The 19,510-nt window shown below is 36.3% G+C and overlaps 1 protein-coding gene and 1 pseudogene across 1 annotated transcript in view; both read right to left on the minus strand.

The window, feature by feature from the left end:
- Positions 1-4,273: 4,273 nt before the first annotated feature.
- On the minus strand, positions 4,274-4,885 carry LOC120518840 (annotated as a pseudogene).
- Positions 4,886-17,788: 12,903 nt separating this feature from the next.
- atp5mj (ATP synthase membrane subunit j) overlaps positions 17,789-19,510 on the minus strand; it is a 10,269-nt gene continuing 8,547 nt past the window's right edge. The window contains exon 4 of the mRNA XM_039741822.1: positions 17,789-17,965. Within this exon, the coding sequence (XP_039597756.1) occupies positions 17,946-17,965 (20 nt within the window). The 3' untranslated portion in view covers positions 17,789-17,945. The remainder of the gene's footprint in view (positions 17,966-19,510) is intronic.

The raw sequence follows: 19,510 nt of genomic DNA on the forward strand, positions 1-19,510 counted from the left end.
GAGATTAAGTTAACATAAGTGAAAAATCAAAGAGACCACAGTCCTTTAGAATAAACAAGGACAAAATAATCTAGACGGGCTGCCCCATGCCACCCTGCAATATGGCAGAGCACATTGTAGTTTTGTCTCATGACTTCTTCTCAGCTGACGTGGAACTCCAGGAAATGCAGCCAATGCAAGATAGAGTACATACAAACTGTAAGAAACCTTCACAGGTAAGGAAACCTGTCTTTATATTTGAATGTCATAAGGTTTTATTAAAATGCTAAAGAAGTGAGGTTTACAGTCATGGTCAGCAACTCAATTCACATTATGCTGTTTCCAAATTAAAATGAACTATGTAAGAAATTCTGATATTGTAATGTTATTACAGTGCTATTAGAAAGTTCTAAAACAGCCTACCATTTTCAACAACAAATTAGTTATAAATGCATATTGCATGTACTGGCTCAGTAATTAGCACTGCTGCTTCACAGATAAGTGTCTGGTCTTTGCCTGCATGGAGTTTACACATTTTCCTAAGTTCTAGATGTATAATCCTCACATATCCCAAAAGATGCATATTAAATGGGGAATTCTACATTGGCTAAATGGATGTGTGCATGTGTGAACCCTGTGATAGACTGGTATCCCATCTGGGGATGTTTCCTGACTTGCACCCAATGCTGCCAAAAAAGGCTCTGGCTACCTATAACCATGAACTGAAACTGTGCGTGTGAGAATTTTATGCTACATTATTTTACAAACTAATGGCTGTAGGTTTTCATTCCAACCAATTTAACAATCATGGCATCTTTCTTACTTGTTACTGATTTTATTGTTTAGCTATTTAGCCTACAATTAATTCTGAGACTATCTTAAATATCTGTATTTTTTTCCTCAAAGTTTAAAATGTTTATTTTGCTGTTTTCTTAAAAAATAAAAAATAAAAACTTTTTCTGAAGAGTATGATACTTTAAATGTATCCAAATGCTGATGATTAGCAATATCCAATACAGACAACATGGGTAAACAACACTGAATGCTAAGGAGGAGTAATAACTTCACTGCCATGTTCTTGTCTGCTTATTAAGAAACATTTCTTACAAATCATCAGAGAAGCGAATAAAGCACTAAAGCAATTGCTCCATTTTATCTTTCAGTGTCTTCAGCATTTGGGCAAAATTAAGGGAGAAAACTCCACAGAATAGGATAAATTAAAAAGAAAATGGTAAAGGAAACTTGAGCATTTAGAGTTTTAGCAGAATGAAAAAATGTAAGATTTTTTTAGAATAAGAAAATAAAAAATGACATCTAACCAGATTATGAAATCAATAAAAATAACAATAACCTCATTGTGAAATTGGCATGAAAAAAACTGCAATCTAAGAGGTCCCACAGGACTGACTTTGGGAACCACTGATTAACAAAACAGGATAAGTAAATAAGAATTGTTATATATATAAATTGGTAAGTTAGCCACAAATGTCCATATTTTGGTACAGGAACCAATCAAAGAACCAACCACAAAGGCAAAGCCTCCTTTAAATAAAGATAAGAAATGTAGTCAATCTGTTCTCACCCATATAGGTTTATATAATTAACCTAGTCACAATGTAATTAGACCCTTAGGAAGGCAAAATGTTACACAAGTGGTCAGCAGCCTAGAAAGTGTTATGAAAATATAGCAAAATGTTCTGAAACTCAGCCTCTGCACAAATCTATCCATTTATTTAACATCAGCTTAATGGACAAAGCAGGAACCAGTTTTAAATAGGAGCACCAGTACATTGCTGAACAATTCTGTCTACCATTTAACAATAACAACAACAAAAACACTTTAATGAAACACAGGTATCAGAGACAGATGGGACTTCCATTTAAATTATATTGCAGAACATAGTAAAAGCAGTTACAGGATGTCCAAAAAAAAAAAACCCAAGACCACATCACCACATTCAAGAATCTGTCTGCTACTACTGCAAACCAATATTCATAATACAAGTGAAAGAGAATTGGCATTCATGGAGGGGAAAAAGCAAAGAAAAAAAAAATCTGTATTTATTTTATTCATCCATTTTCAAACCATTTTAAATCAGACAGGGAACACAGGGCCAGAGCTCTTCCTGGAAGCAAAGGGATCAGTATAGGAACCTGTCCCGAGTATAGTGCCAGTTCATCACCAGACATGTTCACGCCCACTGTCCCTCGCATGAGGCCAGTTCAGGGTCATTAGTTTAACTGAGCCTTGACATTTTTCAGATGTGGGAGAAATAACATAAGTAGACACTTGCAGAACTAGCAGTTCTCACACAGATGATGCCTTGGCCTTAGTTCAATCCTAAGATGGTGGTGGACCTGTATAGCCGCTGCATTAAACACTGTAGTACTGTACCATATTGCTTACATTAAATCTGCAAAAAGAATGAACTTGAATTTAGTTCAAAATATAATCTTTGTGCTACTTCCTTCACCCTACTAATAATTACAACTCAAACATAAAAAATGAAAAAAGAAAAAGCCAATAAAAATAATTTGAATTACGTATTTTGTATGTTATCTTGATTTTAATTCTAGGTCTTAAACTTGTGCACACCCCCAAAACCACCCAATCAAAACATGTAGCCATACAAGAAATATGAAGTGCGTGCTCCCAATTAACTTTTTATTCTTAATCCTATAACATTGTAGAGGTATACTCAGCAATAACCACAATGCTCCTTCTCTGATATTTGTTATCAAGTGCTACAGGATTAGATGCATTATGGAAAAAATTGAAAGTGCATCAACACACCTTGATACACTCAAGGCAATGCAGGCACCTTACAGTAAAGTACAGAATGGCTCCCATTATTGAACTCTTAATCCCAAGCCTGGCAGGAGAATGTGTTCAGTTCCAGCCAAGGTGCAGTTACTCACCAATACAGCTGACACATGATTAAATATGGAGCAATTTCACCATCCAGGATCAAGTCTGTCAGACTCATGTCAAAAAAAAGCTCTTATTCTATCTTAATGAGACAGTGCTTCTATCTAGGAGGCTACATCGATCATAATCTTCAAATTATGTCTACAGACCCAATTTTTCTCTTTTGATTTTTACATTTATCCTTTATACTTATTTTTTTAATAACTGTCTCTGATATAACAAGGCTGACTCTACTGCGATGGATATCATGTTTTACTGTCAATTGACTTCTGTGTAAATTCAATTCATTGTTTAGTGTTACAAATTAAAAGCAAAGAATTTGCAAGTTCTTCTGTGTATCACAGTATTTCCTTATCTGTTATACTGTATTTGCATTTTTGGACTCTGTTTTGTTATCTTGTATGCTTTGGGAAGGAATTTTCACAATAAGCATCATGCTTCCATTTTCCAAACCTACTGACTTCACTACTGGGTCAAAGAGATTGTCCAAGCAGAATCAGGAGCAAGGCTGAACTAATCCTAGATGACATTTCAAGTGATCATAGCAAGTCAACCAACCAAATGCACGTTTTTCATTTGTTTTCAGTGAAAAGAATCAAACAAGCAATTTTTATGTGTGAAAACGTTACTGTCCCCCAAACAGGTTTCAACTGAGCAGATGAGACACAAGTTGGAGTGATTGTGTTTCTAGTTTACAATACTACATTGTCATTTAAAAACACAGATATTAGTCTCCATTTTCTGTTTTTATCCACACTACTATGGTCTCTTTAACACACAAAAAATGGAGAATTCTGAAATTGCTCTCTAGAGCCATACACTTCTGAAAACACTGCATTGGCATTTCAATGTGAACGGGTGAGAAACATAATTTCTAATTTCACTCTGATTTGGTCAAGCTTATTACATAGTCCTTTCCTGACTGGATCCTGCTCGTTACAACATTTCATTCCCTGATTGGTCACTATTCACAGAAGAAAACTATAATTCAGCATAGCCGAAACAGAGAAGTTACTTTCCTTGGCACTTGTGTTGCTTAACTGTATGCATCTAAACCTTGTTTTGTACAACTTGAAGGTTGCATACATGCGGCTAGCAGTGTTGCCATTCCTTCAAGGATTTTTCCACTGATGCACACATACCCAGTGTAAGCAAACGTTTGCATCTTATACATTTTCATTCACTTTAGTGTGGACAGAGAAACTTTTGTAAGCAATGTGAAAACACAGATCATTTTTGTTGTAAAACACCATTTGTAAATGAAAACGTACAAGTGTCAATGTATTCTTTTTTTTTTTTCCTCAACAAACTTTGTCAAATTTATTATTTTCCACACAGACAATAATTTGAAACATATCACACAGTTTACTTGATCTTCTTCTTGGGCCACAAGTTGTTGGTGTGGCTGCATTTCTTCTTGCGCAATTTAACAGCATGTTGATGCAAACGTGCATAACACTTGCAGCAGATAATTTTCTCACAGTTGTATTTCTGAGCAAGCTGGTGGAGGGATGGCTCGATGATGCCACCATGAAGGCACAAAACCAGGTGAAGGGTGGACTCTATCTGGATGTTGTTGTGTGATAATGTGCGTCCATTCTCCAGCTACTTGCCAGCAAAGATTAGACGTTGCTAATCCAGAGGAACGTCTTCTTTATCTTGAATCTTTGCCTTGACATTTTCAATTGTGTCTCTGGGCTACACCTCACAGGTGATTGTCTAACCGGTCTGCATTTTCACAAATATCTGCATTTTGGCTGCACACTTGTTGCCAGGCCAGAGGAAATAAAAAACACTCTGAATGTATTCTAAGAAAAAACTCCTGAAGGCATGGGGAATATGTGGAAACTAGGCATGGACAGCAACTGGGCACACAGACAGCTGTGCTAACTAGTGTACACCCGTGGTAAAAGCACTTGTGCCAGATGAACACTGATGATTTCAACTTTTAAGCCACAAAACTTTTTTTCTTGCTTGCAACTGAGCATTTCATCTTATAGGCTACAGAAATACAGATCAAGATGTCTTCACTTAAAATTAAAACAATGCACTCAAAAAGAACATACCTCAAGATATTCTGACTGCTTTGTGTTATCTAGTTATTTTATATTTCATTGTATTCTCATGTTTTCTAAAACACTCTGTGCACATTGAAAGGTGCTATATGAAAAAAAAAATGGTTGACAATCTGACTAACTTGTGCATTTAAAAGGAATAACATGAAAAAACAGATATTGGTGCAACTGCTCTAGACTTTTTGGCTAGGTTCATAAAAAGTCCACAGTCTTCTGCTCCAGGGATTCACAAAGAAAGCCTTCACAATAAGTCTCCTCATTCTCGATTTGATGAGAGGAGACATTATAAAACATTTAAGGCACAATTTTGAACACCCTACCTGGTTTAACCAGTTTACTTAACAATGTGAAATTAGCTTTCCAAACTCCAAGCAAAGTAATAAAACAAAAGACAATATGCTGCTTCAGTTGATTCTCTCGAGGTGGGGCTCATGGGACAGGCTTTTTTTTCCTTTTTTCAAATTATCTCCTTAACTAGAGGTCAAAGAAATGCCAACCTGACCAAACTTGGTTAACCTCATATATGCTTCTCTCTCCTGTGGTTGGCTCATCATGCCACTGCTGATCAACTGAGACATTCTAAACAGCACTGTGACCAAACTAAAGCTTTGGTTATTTGCACATATGTACTTTTCTTTCTTTTGAAGGGGATGGGACCACAAAATACACAAACACACAAAACAGGAGAGGGGTTTTAAGCATTCAGGAATGTGAGTGAACGTGGACAAGAAAGACATTTAAAAAAGATAAAAACATTCTACATTGGGATGATTTTTAAAAGACTAGTTACCATATTAAATATTTAAGTTTCGAAATACTGTTTATTGAAAGTTAACATAATGTGTAACAGTAACAATGTGTTTCACAATGTGTACAAGCACAATTGAAACACTCGGCTGAAAAAAAATTACTTTGTACAAAAATGTACCAGGATGATTTTAAAATCTGCCGTCTTGCATTAAACACCTGCTTCTGGTTCCACTAGACAGAGCACAGGATGGTGTCTTGTTCAAAAAAAAAAAAGAAAGTGCACAGTGGGAAACTCACAATGCTAGCTTCAAAGCCAGAAATAGTCAGGTTACTCGTTAACTAGAAAGAGAGATAACAAAAACAAGGAGGAAAAAAAAAAAAACTATAAATATATTTTGTTAGCTAATAATTTAATCAAGCTTTCTGTTAACAGTAGATAGGCTTCAAACACATGCTTATGAACGTTTTTCTCCCTCTTCATGATCAAGACACTTAGTTGGCAAAATTATGGTAAGCTTTCATAATTCAATCATCTTTCAGCTCAACATTGGTGTACTTATTCATCCATCCATCAATTTTCTGTACCCAATTATCCAGTTCAAAGTCAGTGTGGAGGACCTACAGTTGTGATTATATGCCAATTCATTGTAAGATAAACACACAAATTTACACTCATACATAGCAGTCATATTTAAAAGTCTCCTATAAAGCTTACATGCATGTTTTTGCATCTTTCCTGAGAGTAACGGCCCAAAATTGAATTCCTGTGACAGGCTGCTTTCTCATACAGTCACAGTTACTGTTGTTGTCTTGTACTCTGTGCTGCAGTGTTTAGTTTTGAATATCCTTCACCCGTAAAATGTGATAAAGCAGGAACAGAAAAAAGTCTGAATTAAATATGAAAGATGTTACTGCTAGTACAAGTATGGAATAAACTATTGTAAGTGCATTTAAATTATATATGAATACGAACAATTTTGAAATTGAAAAACTCTACATATAGTTTCCATTCAAAGGAGCGATTACTTCAATATCACGTTTCTTATACTGTATATAAGATAGCATTTTCAAGCAGGCTTAATCCAGTTTAGAGTGGTGGGGTGCAAAGAAGGGACCCACAAACAATTTCATATTCACACAATCATGGTGCCAAAGAGCCTAACACAATTACCTACTCTTTCTCTCCCTCAATTAAATATGTATTAAGCACATACATACACAATCATATAAAGATGTACATACAAACACAAATACGCAGGCACTGCTGTACTCTGTATACATAACAATTCTAATACTCCATTTGTCCTACTATTCGATATTCTGTATTATTGTATATATTTCACAGTAAATTTGTTTATAAGCTGCAAATTTCTCCACATATCCAAAAATCACTCATTATAAATGAACTGGTGAGGGTAGATTGACCAGTGTGCATGTGTGTGTATGCACAAGAGTGACATTGTCTTATGATGAACAGACATCCTCAGGACTTCTCCTGCACAGGTCCTGATACAACCAGGCAGTCTGTTGTTCCTCCCATCCTATAATGAACCAAACATCTTTGCAAAAATAATGATAAACATATTTTAAAAATATCCACAGATGAATGATAATGGAAACGAGCGACCAATGTCAATAACTCAGACCAAGACAGGTACATAATGTAGCAAAACAGAGATGAAAACACTATTCTGCAAAACAAAATGGCTTATGAAAACAGTTATTAGGACCTAGCCTGAGACAGCCAAGCTGCTCCATTAAATGTTTTGTGTTGATAAACACTAACTATTTCTGAATTAGACTACTGGAAACTGAGATACATTAAATTCCCGTGTGGTGCTGTCTCACACAACACCTTGGAATTAACTTGTGGTTCTCTTTGCCCCCATTATAAGTGGTTATTATCCTCATGAAAACGACATTCTCCCTCTCTGAATCATTTCGAACGGCTATATACCATGCTGTAAGCATTGGAGTAAACATCACTAACATAAAAAGGGCAACATTCAATTAGGATTTTCATAATGGGACTCTTCTTTAAAATACCTGGACTGCTGAGTTTGTACATCAGAATTAACAGAAAATGGTTAACAAGAAGGCAATCAGGTATAAGAAATGAGCAGATGCAGGTGAAGAGAGGCATGAAATGCAGTGATTAAAACCAACTGCTGCTTGCCAATATCAATTAGCTTCTTACCAAGCTACTTTCTATTTATCAAGAGGGACTTCACTGAGAAGAGACACTATGAGGTAGTACAAAAAATGAAACGAGAAAAATGAACAGTAAAAACTTCCCCTGCTTCTCATCTGGTCATATCAAATACACCCCATGATATGGCAGAAATAACAGTGAATGAATGGATTGTGCATGAATGTCACAAGAACAAACTGATAAAATAAGAAAAGACAAAAAACAACTAAGCCTTGTCCTCCAGCAGTAGGGCAATGGCTGGCCCTACATCCTCACAACTCCCAGTGCACTGTACAGAGTTAATCCAGAGGTGTGTGGGGTCTGCAAATGTTCCAGCATGAAGAAGAGCTCTCAATTGATTACAATCAAGCATTAGTACTTGTCTTAATAACCTTACAATATCCTCATTGTATATGCAGTCTTTAGAAGCAATCAAAAAGCAAACATAAAATGTTTGGTTATATTGTAAAGACCGTTGAAAACACACCAATGGACTTTATGCTCAGACTATACAATGCAATGGATGAGTATTGTGTGCTGTTCTGGTCAGCACACTACAAGAAAGACTTGAAGCTGTGCAGAGAAGAGCAACCCAGTGCATCTATGGACTAAAGTGCAAGTACTACTCTAATAGACATAGGTTATTATATCTCTTTAGTCTTGAGCAAAGGTGGCTATGTTGGGACCTAATCAAGACCTTCAGAATACTCAAATTGATAAATTTGGTCCAGCAGAATTCATTCAGTTAAACTACAAATCATGTACCCAAAGACACTGGTAAAAATTAAGGGGAAATGCACTTAAGACTGAAGCTTGCAAACATTTTCTCACATGAAGAGTTATGGGAATTTGGAATCAGCTATCTGTAAGTAGATGAAGCAAAACACTTAATAACTTTAAATAAATATCTGAAAGATATATTAGGACAAATTATCTATTAGTTCACCAAAGGAGCCTGATGTACTGAATGGTCCCCTCTTATTTGTTAAACCTCTTATGTTCTCAAACTGCCACAATACTGGACTGAGAGTGGCAATGACAAATACTTTTTTTGCCCTTTTTGTGTGGGGAAGTCCAAGTCTTAAAAAGATAAAAGTCAGCTCTATAGCCACCCATTTAATGAATCCATCAAACTATCAATCCATCATATAACTCAACTTAACCAAGTTGTAAGATTACGGAAAAGCAGAAATTCTCTCATCAGCACTATGTATGAGTCAGCAACCAATTCAACAGGACATCTATGAGTACACTTACACATATAATGACACCAAGCCAATTTAGAATCACAGCTTACTTTAACCAACACATCTTTCAGAAGTTGGAATTTAAAAGGAAAAAAAACAAAGAAATCCTACAGACAAATACAAATGCCACAAAGACAGTGAGGGGCCAGAAATTGAACTGAATCCCTTGGTACCTGTGATGCAGCATTATTTACTACTGTGTCACACTATAAGCCGTCAAACAAAAAATTTTACAATGATACCTATCCTGAAAAGAAACTGTTAATGGTGACTCCAGGTACTCCCAAAGACGTGCGCTTTGATTGACTGCAACTCTAAATTAGCCTAGTATGAGCATTAGTGCACCCTGTAATTGACTGCTAGCCTAACAAACGTGGTTCCAGATTTGAACTCAATATAGCCAAGACAGGATGCAGTTCCTATACCTGTAGCCATGGAAAGGATATTGTATTTTTAAATTTACATGGACAAAGAAGAATAAAAATTCAGTGACCTAACTGGCAAATCTAAACTGGCACCATGTGAGTCAGTGTGCACGTGTGTATAGCTGTGCCTTACATCAGATTGGTTCCTGCCTTGCACCTACCACTATCAGGATAGGCTCTAGCTCCTCACAACCTCAGTGTTGAAAAAAAAGAGTGGGGGAAAATAAATAGATGGAATTGACAGAATTCACTTCAACTGAGCTGATTCTTAAATACAGGTAGCATTCATTTGGTGAGGACAGGCTAAGAATGCTTGTACATATCTCCAGCTACAAAAGAATAAGAGAAAATTAAAAAGCCATGTAACATTTGTATAAAAATCTGATTAAAAGAACAGTGACTTTAGCTAGATTGTCACAGAACCTGACAATGGAGGAGAAGAAAACACCAACAACCCAACCAAATACACACACTCACAAAAATAGACCCTATGCAGGCACAGAAGTATGGAAAACAGACTGAATGGATAAAAAAAGGTTGACCAGATATTTAGCACCAGCACACCACCTATGGGTTCACATAAATGTTCAAGTCTATATGTGCACAATGTATAGCAACTGGGCATAATACAGCAAAATATATATGGACCTAAAATGAGGAAAGGTATGACAGGTAAAGACTTAACGAAAAAGGGAAAAAGTCATGGAAGCATTCAAGCACACACAGAACAAGAATACATTTGAAATAATAACATCAAAAAACCTTGTCGTAATATGTTGTAAGTGTAAGAATTGATGGATGAACTCAAATCTGAAACATGGCACAGGTGAAGAGGAATAAAAAGGTTTAAGACAGGAAATTGGAAAGAAAGCACACACTAAACTTAAACACTTAATGTATTAAAATATAGAAGAGCGGTTTTCTGAAGTAAATTTAGATATATTGCTAAAACAAGTTATATAAATAAATGGATAAAAGCATAGCAGCCTTAACAAATAAGGTGTATTTCGACAGAAGTTCATCAGCTCATTACAGACTATCCTCATATCAGTTGCCTTCATAGCGCCTTTATGTTAAAAAAAAAAAAAAGAAAATGAAACAATATACCACCACCGACTATGCATGTTTCAGTTGCCCTCATAGTGCCTTCAGGCTGAAATACAGTACAGTAATTATACATCCATCCATTCTCAATCCACTTAACCCAATTCAGGGTTGTGAAGAGGTGAAGCTCACACTGGCACCATGGCCAAATTTAAAAAACAACATTAGCTGGGCACCTGTCCAACACAGAACGCAAACACACACATCTACACACACTCATTATACAGCCAATTCAAAGTTACTTATTCTCTTGTACGTTCCTTGGAGTGATTTTCATAACACGCTATGATCAGAAGGCTGCCAATGACACAAGAAATCACCTGGAATTTGTAAATCAATTGCTATTGCTCTATCCTTCCAATTAGTTTTTTGTTCATTTTCTAAGCCGGTATTTTTTTTACAACAGTCATGCTCTAATGAAGAATCCTTTTTAGTAACCATCCTGACAACATATTATTTTGGACTTTGCATGTCCTGCCCATGTTCAAATGGGTTTAATTCCAATAGCTACACAGATGGAAACTGAACCAGTCTAAGCAATGCTACCATTGTCACAACAGTGTCACCTCCAAATGTTCCAAATTATCTCCAGATGTTCACCTCAAAATGCACAAAATAAAGCGGCAAGTTTTGTAATTCATTCCGTACTACCTCATCAATATGATGAGGCAGTAATTTAAGCTACTAGTGTTGAAATGTTAAAAAATACCGATACAGTTGTACAGGACATACAAAGCACTCCAGGGTAATGTCCACTTCAAAATATAACACATACACTGCGTTTGTAACCTATGTGACCAGCAGTTACATGTCAGCCCGGAAAACACAAAAATGACAACTAAAATTGCCACAACTGTTTCATGATGTGAACCCGGGTAAGCCATTTAACCTGACCGTGCTCCCACTGCGGAAATGAGGAAAACATTTCTATCTGAACTTTAAGGCGTCTTAGTTTAGTAATGATTGTGTTTCAATTACATATGATATAAATATTCTATTTCTTCAAAGCACAGCGCCAGAATTAAAGAGCTTCATCAGATTGGCTCTTACGTTACAGTATACACTTCATGTATAATCCTGGAGTATCTGTTAGTGTTCTGTTTATGAGGGTCACCCACTCGATGCCCTGCTGTTTCCACTTCCACCACTCTGAACCATGCAACGAACGGAACTGACTCCCATCAATCTCAGCTACACACTCACCGGCATCATATTCGCTCTCTTGGCGTAGGGATCCTCATAGACTAGACGGCATTAGCTGATCGAAGGCTGTTCTCTCCAATATGCTCTTCTCCCTACGCTCCTCTTCAAATACCCTCAAATTGCTCAGGATGCGGAGTAACAGAAGACGAGGAGAGAGTAAGAGGGTGCCCAGCTGACTCTTGACCGGCCTCTCGGCGAGTCGCAGGCCGCACCGCAACTGGTCAAGACCGCGGCGGTCGGGCCGCACAGCTCGAGACTGTCATTAGCTGCTGAGAGGTGATTAAAGAAACGACTCTTGGTCGCTTGGTTCGATTTGGCGGATGCTTTATATTTCTTGATCCACTCTCGTCTCACAGAGTGCTTAATCTTCTACCTACTATACGTTAACTGAATGCATTGCTCTTCACCGCCGACGCCCCCTACCGAGCCTATAAACGAATCCAGAACCGGACAAGCTTGCTGCACTCCCTGCACGTCTTTGGTGAATTCTAAATGCTCTTTGAGTGAATTTTTCCAGTTAGCGATCCCAGTTACCACACAAAATCAAATTTACAATCCATAATGTATTTCCACACTGGGAAGAATGGGGGAGGTGACAGCAGGTAGGTTGGCACAAGCGGGCGTCTCAACGTATACGTAGTGGGTAGATAACCATAAAGGAGCTCTGATTTTGGGAGACTGTACAGCTTTAGTTCGGTAGTGTAACAAAACATGTTGTAATACATATTGTAGTTAATTGGGTGTTCATTTATATTTTACATTTAAGCTTACGGGCGAAAAAGACTTCGCACCTCTTTCCATCTTTCTTCCCCCTAGTTTTACTAGAAATTGGATCGCTCCAAGGAGCAGGTAAAGCGAATGCTTGTCAGGCGGCCTCGTGACGTCACCATATGACGCGACAAGGCTGGAATGTGGAGCTGGATTAAAAAAATAGATTAAAGTAACCTCTCAGTGGCCCCAAGAATGCCCAAATGAAACGTGTGTTCGTTGGTGGTGGGGGTTTTGGGTGCGTTCGCTCTACACCGCAAAACATCCTGTCGGAGCAAACATTTTTTTTTTATATATAGCGCCTTGAACTGCGTGGACCATTGCCAGGTGCCTTACAAAGTATAAATTACCTATTTCGGTAAAGATCATGATGCAATATCAAATTAAAAAAACCGTGCCAAAGTTAAAATCTTATTTTAAATGTTGTCAAGACCCTATGTTTGGCAAAGATTAAGAAAAGAAAAAAGAGCAACGCATTGAGGTAAGACAAAAATACTTTGAACATAAATATATATTTAAGAAAAACTTAAGTCTGTGCTAGAAACAGAAAGGCTCTATAAGAAATAAAGCGCCTAGGCGTTGCGTATAGTGGCAAAAATTCCGAACTGTAGACCACAAACTGAAATTTAAAATTCCTGTCTTTGATACAAATAAAATGAGCCACTTAATTTTCTGGTAACCTAATTGTACAAATAAAGAGAGCATTGCATCTTCATTTTGTAAACTTTGTAGGTGGTATAATTGTACAAATATGGAGAGTATTCCATCATTTTCTTGTATAGCATAATTAACAACAATACCAAATCATAAGACACTTAACAGTGAAAACAAGATTATAATGCAGTATCCAACTATCAAGCTCACAAGCAGACGAAAAATGTATCTAGTATAATTATTAGTAATCAATATTGTGTGGATGGCAAAGCACACTAGACTTCAAAGCTAGAAACTTCCAGGTTCAATTCCAAACCTCTGCCTCAATGTGTGACCTAAACTGCATGCACTGCAATTGTAAAAAATATCTGTAAAGAATTGAAAAGTCACTTGATTTCGAAAGCTGTCTTGGATAAAGGCACTACCTAAATAGGTGATGATAATCTACAGTAAGTAGTAGGCAAGTCTAAGCATCAGTAGTAAAGAATGAATCGCTCAGGAAAAAGAACAATCAGTTGTTGAAATAAAAAGCGTTGAAGCACAGAAGTGTATGGTTAGGTTCAAATGTGCAGGACTTCAACCTTATTTTAGATAGATAGATATCTATTTATTTGTCCCAAAAAACAGTGATTAAAGTAACCTCTCAGTGGCCCCAAAAATGCCCTAAGGAAAAGAGGGAAATTTGGCTTTTTACAGAAGCTTGATAAATGTAATAAACAACAACCCCCCCATGAATACACACTAGAATTACTACAAAGAAACTGCAGTGGATCTGAGTGGTCTTTCACAAGAGGCCTCATACAATCCAAGACCAGCCTCGATGGTGCTTCTCTAAAAGGCTCATAAAGGATTTCTGTATAATATGAGCCTCAAAAATAAACGGATTGTTTTTAAATTTCAGTAAACAGTAAGGCTTTTGGACAACATGAAGACCAGAATCAGAATATCTTATTCATCAAATCTTTACATGACAAGGGATGGTTCTATAAATTAACAGCTGAGTTATATAAACAAGTCTGTATCTGAAAGGAATCCAACTTGATTAAGTCAGCTGAGATGCAATGAGTCTAGGCATTGACACAAAGTGCCCATTTTATATTTTCAAAAGTCAAATATTACAGAACATTATTTCTAAATTAACAATGAACACTGTACTGTTCTATGTGCTGCTTCCCACATAGTGATGAAAATAAATACCCAGTTCAACTTCCTGAACAAGTGATCTTACACTGCATGCTGCTCACAAGACAGCTAGGCATGTTATGGGTAAGGTGGAGAATGATTATCCAAAAATTTACAGTATACTGATGGGATTTAGTGGAAATGATGTCAGGAGGCTGGCCAAAAAAGGCATATGAAATTACTGGCAAACGAGAGGCAGTAGTTTTGTATGCATACATCCATATTTTGGTGGAACAACTGTTCTATACATTAAATATTGCGTACTGTATTTTACAAATACATTTTCTGCTTACTCCTTTTCAGGCACACATTTGATAAAAGCTCAAAGACTGTCACATTGTGTTGATATAACTTTTTTTATTTCATATTTAGGCAATGATTTTTATCAAAGTGTTTTACAAGTCATTATAGTACAGGTGTTTGTGTACCTACAGTTGGTGCAGCGGCAGGTAAATTGAGTCATACAATGAGTTAGTATTGGGGATTAAACTGGAAAGCTTGACATTTACAAAGTAATTCTTTAGTAACAAGGCCAGAGTGTCTGCATATCTTACTGGTGTGATCTAGCTCTTATATGGTCAGATCAATGATCACAATGATATTCACAAATCATTAAACATTTATAATCATAATCTATTTACTTGACCAACTTAGACTACAGTTTGGGAAGTTAGAAGAGGCCCGAGTTGCCTTGAAAGCTTGCATATTGTAATCTGTTTAGTTAGCCAATAAAAGGTGTCATTTTGCTTGACCTCTCACTACATCCATAATGGCTAACACCGTACAACACCCTAGTACTACATTTATTCAGTAAGCAAACTGTTTTTGCCTAGTTTTAAATGACAGGCATAAAAAGTCAAATAATGTGAACAAATTTTGAAGAACTGAGATAGAGTATTGATTTATAATTAAGCACAGTGTGATTAAGCACATCGAATAACAATTGTAGAAAACACAAAGCTTAATGGCAAAACAAGTTTCACGGTTTACAAGAAAGGAGACTACTGGAACAATGTACAAAAATGCAAATTTATCTATAAATGTCATGTATGCACACCTGTACTCAATTTTTGATCAGTACATATTTTAAGCAGTGTATGAAGCTTGAACTGTTACAAGGATATCACAACATTAAGGGAGTGAACAGCATGGAAGTGGTGGTGTAGACTCAGCCCTTTAAAGGTTTTGGAGGGATCAAAGGGTGCAGGGAAACTGGGAGCTACTAAATGGAGGTCTAGTCTGATGTCCTTTGGTTTGAATCCTACCTGGCAGGGAGAAAATTCTTTGTTAGTTGTGGTAATCACAACTCAAAGACACACAATATCCTATATGGTGTTCCACAAGGCTCTATCCTGGGTCCACTGCTCTTCTCAATCTTTATGCTTCCGTTAGGTCAGATTATCTCAGGTTACAACGTGAGCTACCACAGCTATGCTGATGACACACAGCTGTACTTATCAATAGCACCTGATGACTCCGACTCTCTCGATTCACTAACACAATGTCTTACTGGTATTTCTGAATGGATGAATAGTAATTTTCTCAAGCTAAATAAAGAGAAAACTGAAATTTTAGTGATTGGCAATAACTGATTCAATTAGGTTATCAGAAATAAACTTGATGCATTAGGATTAAAAGTTAAGACAGAAGTAAAAAACTTAGGGGTAACTGTTGACTGTAACCTGAATTTTAAAATCGCATATTCGTCAGACCACTAGGACAGCATTTAAGAAACACTTAAAAAACATAGCAAAAGGTAGACCTCTTATATCATTGAAAGATGCTGAGAAATTAATTCACGCTTTTGTTTTCACTTGACTAGATTACTGTAATACACTCCTCTCAGGACTACCCAAAAAAGACATAAATCACTTGCAACAAGTGCAGAATGCAGCTGCTAGAATCCTAACTAGGAAAAGAAAATCCGAACACATTTCTCCAGTTTTGATGTCATTACGCTGGTTACCTGTGTCTTTCAGAATTGACTTTAAAATTCTGCTTATGGTTTATAAAGCCTTAAATAATCTCGCCCATCTTATATATCGGAATGTCTGACACCCTATATTTCAAATCGTAACCTTAGATCCTCAAATGAGTGTCTCCTTACAATTCCAAAAGCTAAACTTAAAAGTGGTGAGCCGGGTGGCCTTCTGCTGTAATGCACCTAAAATCTGGAATAGCCTGTCAATAGGAATTCGCCAGGCAAATACAGTAGAGCACTTTAAAACACTGCTGAAAACACATTACTTTAACATGGCCTTCTCTTAATTTCACTTTAACATAATCCTGATACTCTGTATGTTCAATTCATCATAATAACGATTCATGGTGGCTCTAAAATCCGTACTGACCCCTACTCTCTCTTTCGTTTCTTTTTCCAGTTTCTTTGTGGTGGCGACCTGCGCCACCACCACCTACTCAAAGCATCATGATGCTCCAACATTGATGGGACTAAATTTTTTTCTGTCCTCCCTGGCCATCGGACCTTACTCTTATTCTATGTTAATTAATGTTGACTTATTTTATTTTCTTACTGTGTCTTTTATTTTTCTATTCTTCATTATGTAAAGCACTTTGAGCTACATTTTTTGTATGAAAATGTGCTATATAAATAAATGTTGTTGCAGTCAGTAGCTTAAAGTCACCTTACAGTTGAAGTTACACGAATAAAGCTCACTGGTATGAGGAAAGAGTGAAGCTAGTTTTGTGAATGAGAGATGGACCAGTAGAGGGGGAAACTGCTTTTAACACTATTTTGGGAATGGGCGAGTAAGCAAGTCACCACACAGCAAGAGGTTCAACACACTAATAGCTACACCAAGTGAGGAGGTTTAACTGTTTCTAAGTTTTGAAGTTATGCTTTGTGCGATTCCGTTTGTGAGTTTTAAGAAAAAAAAAAAAAATGCACTTGCCGACATCAATGGCTTCCTTTGAAATTAAGCTGTACATGAATACACACTGACAGCACTATCTGACATGGATTGAGCACAGTACACAGAATATATTTGCCAGATCTCTAAATAATTTCTGCTTGCTGTATTTCAGGCTGCAGTACATTTTTATCTGCCAATGTAAAAAAAATGCTTAAGCTCTCATAAAATAAATATTTACATCATTACATAATAAGAGCTGTATTAACTGGGGACTTCTAAATTTCACATAAAGACAGATTGGCACATTTTTATTTGAACCTTTAATCACTAGTTGTAGACTTATGGAATCTGTTCCTTACCCAGACTGCAACATGAGAAAAACAAAAAGAAATCACTATGTGGACAAGGAAAGCTTAAATATTTCTTTTTATTCACCCAAAATGCAGACAACATAGGTACAACATTTTTTTTCAATATACATAGAGAATATTTTGGAGAAAAAGAGAATGGCAAGGACACCAACAGTCCTAGGAATATGTCATGAAGGCTGCAGTAAGCACCAAGATCAATGATGTCCAGAAGGTTCTAAGAGAAGAGAGAAAAAAACCAACATGGAGTTACAAAACAACAATGTTCACTGCATTAATATAAGCCTATGCTTTTTTGGAATTGAATTACTGAATATGTATATAGGAGAACCACCATTAAATTACAAACACATTTTACAAATGCTATTTTAGCCTGACTTTTGATAGAAGTAGAAGTGTTTGTAGAAACGGATAAAATGATTGGAAACCGAAGCTTGACCTCGAAAGACAAGCATTCCAATTTTCTGGATGTCACATAACTGAAAAACTAGCTTCAAAGGCACAGTGCAAAGAACTCTATTTTATATTAAGCATGCCAGCTATAAGATTACTTTCACCCATTCTTAAGGTAAGAAATGTAAAACTTTAATTGGGGTAAACTGTTTCTTTAATGTACTGTATATTTGTGAAGATACACAGTATTGGCAAACAAGCTGGGGAAAATCCACAGAAGTATAGCCATCTTCATAATATATGGAATAAAGATTTACATCTTTAAAGCTTTAAAGCTTCTTCAGGTCCAGATGGTACAAACCAACAGTTTTACAACAGAAAAAAATTAGAAGTAGGCAAAGAGAATTGCTTAAGTTTTTTTTCTTTTTCTTTTGAACTGCAAGTGCCAGGCTTCTGTAATTAACATGCCCCCACATCCAGAGTAATCACTTACAAAATTAGAATCTCAAAACACATAAAACATACTGTAGCATCGAAACTACCTACTGAAAGAGACTTCTTTTTAAGCATGCAATATACCCATATAATATGTCATAAATCCAGCATTTGGGTAAAGTATTTCAGCATAAATAAGACTGTCTTAAAAGGCAGCACAAAGAGTACTATTTTAGGGAACCATAAGAAATAGACTTAAAAAGCAAACAGATGGGTTATAAGGATATTGAAATTTATAGTTTGAGTCCTTTAAACAGTGTATACTCTATCTGGACACTTTATTAGTCACATTTTGCATTACTTAAATGTGTTGCTTATTTAGTGTTAACAAGAAATGTAGAGGTTAAATGTAATAAAACACGTAAGTAGGTACCAACAAATTGTGTGTGTGTGGGCAACTTACAGGGAAAAACAGACATAGGATGTTGGTGTACTCTAACAGCAACCATACTGGGATTTTAAGTATTAACATGTGACCACTACTGTGCTGCAACCGCAACCAAATTAGAATATTATGTTACAAGTAAAACGAATACCAACAAAAGGTGTTCTTGAGGACGTAAAATGACTGACAAAATTTTTTTTTTTTTTATCAGAAGCATGCTCCCCTCGACTTTCTCGTATACTGAGATAGAGGAAAAAGGTCATCAGAACCTCTTTCAGTTGCATAATATTTCTCAATTATCATGTCTTTGTTTCTCATCATACCTAATTGATAATATAGATACATAATCATTTCTCTATTTATAATCAAACTTTATATTAAAATGATAAAATGAAATTCCAAACAGTGATGGAATTTTTTTCATGATTACATATGCTTTACCTAGATTACATGGAAAAGAGTCACCTAAAAACATGTAACAAGTGTTAG

This window comes from Polypterus senegalus, chromosome 18, assembly GCF_016835505.1.
Source record: "Polypterus senegalus isolate Bchr_013 chromosome 18, ASM1683550v1, whole genome shotgun sequence".
Classification (NCBI taxonomy): domain Eukaryota; kingdom Metazoa; phylum Chordata; class Cladistia; order Polypteriformes; family Polypteridae; genus Polypterus; species Polypterus senegalus.